General features: G+C 40.0%; 1 protein-coding gene across 1 annotated transcript in view; it reads right to left on the bottom strand.

The window, feature by feature from the left end:
- Positions 1–2,545: 2,545 nt before the first annotated feature.
- CSK (C-terminal Src kinase) overlaps positions 2,546–7,365 on the bottom strand; it is a 171,486-nt gene continuing 166,666 nt past the window's right edge. The window contains exon 13 of the mRNA XM_063926375.1: positions 2,546–4,924. Within this exon, the coding sequence (XP_063782445.1) occupies positions 4,742–4,924 (183 nt within the window). The 3' untranslated portion in view covers positions 2,546–4,741. The remainder of the gene's footprint in view (positions 4,925–7,365) is intronic.

Genomic DNA, 7,365 nt, shown 5'->3' with positions numbered 1-7,365 from the left:
AGTAGAAGTCCAGAACTCTTCAGCTATGGAATCAGCAGTGTTGGTGACTTTTACCCACAATGCCCTTTAGCAGTTGTTGACCGTGCACTGTGATTCTCCACTTCGTGGCTGAGTTGCTATTGTTAATAAACGTTTCCACTTTCTAATATCACTTACAGTTGACCATGGAATATCCAGCAGGGATGAAATTTCATTAACCATTTTATTGCAAACATGGCATCCTATCACAGTACCACACTTAAAGTCGCTGAGCAACCCATTTTGTATCACAATTGTTTGCAAATGGAGACTGCATGGCTAGGTGCTTGATTTTATACACCTGTGGCAACAGGAATGATTGAAACACCAGAATTCAATAATTTAAAGGTGTGGCCAAACACTTTTGTCTATATAATGTATCATGGGCACCCAGATCTTAGGCTTCAAACTGAATGAAGCAAGTAAGTAAATGTACCTGCTGGTCTGACAAGAAAACCCTTCAGATAACTAAGTACAAACAATTAATTCTGGTTTTGGAAAGGTTAAAATCCACAAGAGTGTGTGTGTGTGTCGTGAGTAGTTGCTGGGACAGATAAATAATCCTGTTTTAACTGAATCCAGTGTTCACTCTACAAGGGAGTAACTTTGTGCTATGAGTGGTCCCGGTCTTTTGGCTCCTGTGGTCTCCCCCACACAGATCCCCTAAACCTCAGAGTAAGACAATTTAGTCTCATGATTCTTATTCCTTTTTGTTTATTTGAAGTCAACCTGTGCATTCCATAAATGTATGTCTTGTTTATTTACCCATTTTCTTTGTAATTAACCCTGGAGGTATTTTCTCAATACATCCTAAAAATCTATCAGCATTATCTCTGTGCTCTATGAATTCACGTGTCTGCAGAGGCAATGCTACATGTGTGAAATAACTGTGGATTTTGTAAGTGTGATGTGTCTAGTGAATGCAAGAGCGCTATTCCAATACTCTTCATGACAGCTTTAGTAAAAGCCACGTCGTGCCCGCCCACCTGCATCAGGTTGGCGTATCTGAACGCAGGCAGGGGCGTGGTGCTGTGACACTGTCCTATTGCCCTTTTGTTTCACCCCCTTTTAACTATCTCTTCGCTCACATTTTTTTGTTTATATTAGTTACAATGTTTGGATATTTATGTTCTGCACTGTTCTCATTGTGGATTCTACATTCTCATGCAAATTTTATTATATTTTGTTATATACATCTATCTTCTTCAATGACATCACAACTGGTACTTTGACATTATCCTATTTACAAATGTCACCATTTTGTTTATAGCTATTTGATTTGTACTTTGTTACTATGAAAAATAAAGACTTTTTAAGAAACATACTTGAAATAACTCGCGTCTGGACAGTGGTGTCGTAATATGCTAGGTGAAGAGATCTGAAGTGCTCATGCTAATCAATAAACCTGCAAATACACTCCAATCAATTCCATATTGCAGTTGTTGATCAGTGCAAAAGGACTGAATTCAAAGTCAAGTGTTTCATATGAGCAACAAGTAAAATTCATACAGCATACACCTGTAAACCTTCCAGTTGAACATAGAGAACACTGTAAATGAAGGAGAATCACATCGACCGTCACACACGCTATCAGATCAGGCAATTAGGTTATAATAATAGATAGGGTTGTGTGTCGGCAGCATATTAAATGACAATGTAGTCTCACTCCTTAAGCAAATGTAAGAACATACCTTTAAATAGTGTACCACCATGTGTTTTAAAGGTTAGTATCCAGTTTAAAAAAAAAAAAAGCTTCATATTTATTTGTTCTATGAAGTATACACTTGGTAATTTTCCTGCCATACACACAGATTAACAATAAATGTATGCATAGTATATGCATAAAGTGTTATACTGTAGTACAGCGGCTGAAAGAACGGAGATGAAAGATGTGTGTTGTATGCCATCATTCTTTTTTTTCTTCTTCCTACTCAACAAGTGAAATGTTGCACAAACATAATTAATATTTATGAAGGCACTCCAACACAGGCACACCCAACCAAATATTAACTAGACTGCACAAGCTACATTACTGTGTGCGTACGAGCAAGCAATTAGACAATAAAAGACTCCCATATGGAATGGTTTATTACATTTTAATCCCACCAAATGCAGCATATACAAGTGTTTAAAGCACTGGACAGGAATAAAGAAAGGAAAGGCCTTTGGAAATTAAGACAAGACGGCATGCACACAATTTCCACAAGAATAAATCTGAGATAGTCCTCCTTTCCAGCGTGATTGTATATTTATTCCACCCATCCTCCCTGAAACCATTTTTGTTTTCATATACAATAAAAATAAGATTCGTACTTCAGTAAAACACCTTCTCTAACTGTAAAAGGCAGACAGATAATCTTTGTGATTTGTAACAAAAAATGTAAATAAATTTTGTTTTATATATATTTAACAAAATGGACCCTCCTACACTCTCCCCACAAAACATATGGCAAATTATAAACAAAACACAAGCACACAAATTAGACGGATGTTGACAGATGTCAAGTTAAGAGGACTCCCCCCCCCCCCCCCCCCCCCTCCCCTTGCCAAAATGATGCTCCTTTCACTTTCAGAACTTCCACTTTCCTGCCAATCTCCAGAATTATTATAATATACCATTCTCTGGACCTGAAAATCAAGAGCACTTCCACTATACCAAAATTACAAAATAAAGCATTGGTTAAGAGATACACTGTTACAAGCATGGGGTGTGTTTTCTGCTGTTGGGGGCACCCAGAAAGGTAGCCTAAGGTACCAAAAATACCACCATTCTGATATTATTCATAATGGGTGTGAACGCGTATTCTTTAATCATGTATTTGTACATTTAAACCTGGGCTTACATTTCAATTAAATAGGAGGAAATAATTTTCTGTTTAGGTCAAAAGATTAAAATGCCGTAAATGCCAGATGCCATACAGAGAGCTCATAGTTGGCAGAATGGTCGCCATGAACCAAACCGACAATATAACAAACATGAGTATATGGGGAGGGGGAGACAGCAGGCTCTGAATAAAGTCTGCTACTGTATGTTGCCATAACCTGCAAAAAGTAACTGCAGCTTTTGGATTAGATATATCTCTTCCCTGAGCAAGCCTAAAAATTCTAAATGATCACATAACCGAAGATCAATTTGTAACATTAACTGGACATAGAAGGGCTTGACAACCAGCATGGGCAGTAGTTATTGCAAGCCCTACACAAGAGTTGGAATGGCTCTACTAGAAAGCTGCAGTAGCAGCCAATCTGCTCTGGAGATCTGAAATGTTTCATTGTGAAATACTGCAATGCATTATTAGCTGATTATTAAATCTGAGTTCAGATAGGCACAGCCAATTCTCCCATTACAATTATATAGGTAAAAAATGGATTTTAAATGAGTACAGTAGGCGGTACTTTAACAATACATTTCACAGCAGGTTTGGAGAAATGGGATTAATGATGAATCAGGCAAATTAAACAAGTTTATTATTATCCTTTTTTTTTTTTTTTTTTTTTCAAATGGCTATGCACATGTCCAAAGTGACAACAGGATTGTAACTTGTTCACTTTCTTAAAAAGTGATGCTGGACCATGACCCTCCCCCCCACCGAAAAAAAAAATACAAATAAAATAAAAATTATTGGATCCTGCCAATAATTTTGCTGCAAAATTCCTGCTTTGACAATGATCCCTCTTCATTAGAGGATGAATTCAGAGAAAGACAAGGGAAAGACAAAGCTGACTGAGGGCTACGGAAAATAAGAGAGACTATTTTGTATATGTTAGATGCAGAGAAATGTGTTGCTACCTGTTCCGGCAGTGAGTAGGTTCCCTGAACCATAAAACTGTAGCAGGTGACTTGTTGAGCAAGTGCTAGCACCTGCCTCATCTGAAATGTTAATAGAGTGGTTTACTTTTGCTAGCGAAATGTCAGCACCCAACACATGTTGCACAGGTTTATCACAGTTGGTATGTAGAGATCAAGGATTACAATACAGAATATTTTACGGGGTTGGTACATTCTGAATTTGGAGAGATTACATGTAGCGGCAAGGTCTGTGACAGAGAGAAGCCATCAGGAACGGTGACACCACCCATAGTTTCTTCCCAGCAAAGGTCTCTTCTTAGCCCAGTATGTCAGTTTATTCAATTTATATTTACCTATTAAATAAGGCAGAGGAGAAACAGAAGAGATGTCCCTGGTCCGAAACATGCATCCTTATTTGCATTATTGACTACAATTATTTCAAAAGTACCCATTGCTGATTGTATGAAGCAATGAATTCCCTGTTCTCTGATCATTTTTTCTGTGTAACCTCTCTATAAAAAACAAAAAAACAAAAAGAGCTTTAGAATGATTTATGATTTGGTCTCCATTTCTTCTGGAGGTTGGCAATGTAATCCTTTTCCAGGTCACCAAGCCCCTAATGTTTGCCCAAGTGCCTCATGATTTCCACTCATGGCTCACGTTCACGAGGCGCAGGAGGCGGCAGGAGTCTACGTGAGATGTGAAAACAAAACCATGTATAAGAACTTCAGCATCCTTCTACAGGCCAACAGGGCTCTGTCTTCTGTTTCTGGGAAAGAGGTTGGTAGGTAGTGCAAGGTAGGGGATTTTGGAGAGCCAAATATGTATTTACTGTGTACACAAGAGTCATGTTTGTGCCCATATCTGATATGGTTGAGTCACTCTCTATCTGGCTCTGTTAAGACAGGCGGCCCCCTTGCTTTTGTCCCCGTCTCACTGGAACAGCTCGTTGGCTTTGATATGCTCTAGCTGTTCTCGTAGTTTCCTAAAGGATGGTCGTTGGTTGGGGTCCAGATTCCAACACTGCTTCATCACCTCATACACTACAGGTGAGCAACCATCCGGAGAATCCATCTTGTATCCTTTCTCCACGCGAGGTACTACATCTTTTAGGGCCTAGGAAACAAATTACTACAAATAAGAAGCCATAATAAAGATAACTTTTACAAACACTATTGAGCAGTAATAGGCATTAAAATAAAATGACATTGACTATTTATGAACAGACTGGAATTTACTTTATTCCTGACGTACAGATGCGTGTGTGGAAGACATTTGTGTTAATACATCTAAGATCCTGTTATTAAGTTGTGATGCCAGAGCAAAGCGACTCCCAGTCAATACAACAGCACCAAAGACCAATTTTCTTCTTACCATAGTAAAATATATAACATTGTTTTAAATCACTCTTTACCAAAGTACCTAACCTGTTAGGAGTTACACGTGTATTATAGCCGATGTAAACCTATTTACCAGTTGAATTTTGTACCAATTAAAAACAACCACCACCAGTATCATGCACTAAAAACGTTGCTTGAGCTTGTGTAAATCTACTAAATTTTGTGTTAAATTACTAAGCGCATGCGTGCTGTGTACCATGCGCATTTTCCACCTAATCGCTGCGTTGCGAAAAATGGCAAATGGTCATTCCGAGTTGTTCGCTCGTTGCCGTTTTTCGCAACGCAGCGATTATGTGGAAAATGCGCATGGTACGCAGCACACATGCGCTTAGTAACTTAACACAAAACTTAGTAGATTTACACAAGCTCTAGCGACGTTTTTTTTTTTTTTTCATCGCTCGAGTGAACGTAGGGTAATTGACAGGATGTGGGTGTTTCTGGGCGGCAACTTCAGGGAGTGTGCTAAAAAACGCAGGCGTACCAAGTAAAAACGCAGGAGTGGCTGGAGAAACGGGCGAGTGGCTGGACGAACGCAGGGCGTGTTTGTGATGTCAAACCAGGAACCGACCGAGGTGATCGCAATCTAGGAGTAGGTCTGGAGCTACTCAGAAACTGCAAGGAATTATTTAGTAGCAGTTCTGCTAATCTTTCGTTCGCTATTCTGCTAAGCTAAGATACACTTCCAGAGGGCGGCGGCCTAGCGTTTGCACTGCTGCTAAAAGCAGCTAGCGAGCAAACAACTCGGAATGAGAGCCATGGACTCATGTATTGTCTACATCATGCCCCTCTGTCCTGACCAGCAGATGTAGTACAGTTCCTGTGCTTTCTTTTACTAAAGACCACTGCCCAGGATTTAGTTGTAAACTTGGCCAAGAGGACCTGCTTGTAACAACAGTACCACCATGTTTAGGTAAGTGCATGCAGAACAGCTATATAGTTCCTGATGAACACCACTCCTGCCATATTCTGAATGCAAGAATTCTTCACACCTCTCAGTCAGCAAAGACCATAATTACACAAGTCCTTACATATGAACACATTTAGGGGATTATTTAGAGTTGATAGCAAACCAAAAAAGCATACTAATGGTTATAACCATGTTGCACTGCAGGTGGGGTAGGCGTACAGTAACATGTGCAGAGAGATTTAAATGTGTGTGGGTTATTTTGTTTCTGTGCAGGGTAAATACTGGCGGCTTTATTTTTTCATTGCAATTTAGATTTCAGTTTGAACATACCGCTCCCAAATCTAAATCCCTCTGCACATGTTACACCTGCCCCACCTGAAGTGCAACATGGTTTTGCCCAATTGCTAACGTTTTTGGTTTTGCTAACAACTCTGAATAATGCCCAAGGGGGTAATTCAGATCTGATCGCTGGACAAGTGTGCGATCGCATTTATTTATTAACAGTTTCTTATATATGCGCTTTACAATTGGAAATAACAATGATAACACAAAACTGGGTAATAACAAATAGTCATAGAGGTAGGAAGGCCCCGCTCGCAAGCTTACGTAGCAGAGCTGCGCAAACTGATTTTGTGCAGTCTCTGCGCAGCCCTGGTCTTACTCTTCCAGTGTGATGAGAACAGGCTGTTCGGGACCGAAGCCGACGTCAGACACCCTCCCTGAAAACGCTTGAGCCTGCCTGCATTTTTACGGACACTCCCTGAAAACGGTCAGTTGCCACCAACACACGGCCTCTTCCTGTCAATCTCCTTGGAAATGCCCGTGCGAATAGATCCATCGCAGGGCGCTGATGCCTGTTGCAGCTGTGCAATGCGCCGGCACAGTGCGGTGCATAAGCATGTGCAGTTCGGCTCTGATCGTCCGCTGTGCGTTTTCGCACAGCAGCAATAAGATCTGAATTCGCCCCTTAGAACTTTCATGGTGGTATCACTTCAGTATTTATTTATACATCAAGTTGAAACTACACATATTATACAAGTTTACTTACATTCAACAGAGCAACATCGTCACTCACCATGTGCACAACTAATTATATGAATGACTGTTATAAACTACATGACCTCCGACACGGTCACAAAAATACTCCTGGTTGTATGTACAGGTGGATATACAGATCATTCCTTAATTCTGCTACAACTGGATGAGATCCTAATTATACAGACACCAACAATAACAATACTGGACGTCAG

The sequence above is a fragment of the Pseudophryne corroboree genome, chromosome 6 (assembly GCF_028390025.1).
Source record: "Pseudophryne corroboree isolate aPseCor3 chromosome 6, aPseCor3.hap2, whole genome shotgun sequence".
NCBI classification, from domain to species: domain Eukaryota; kingdom Metazoa; phylum Chordata; class Amphibia; order Anura; family Myobatrachidae; genus Pseudophryne; species Pseudophryne corroboree.
This window is presented reverse-complemented; position numbering and strand designations above follow the sequence as displayed.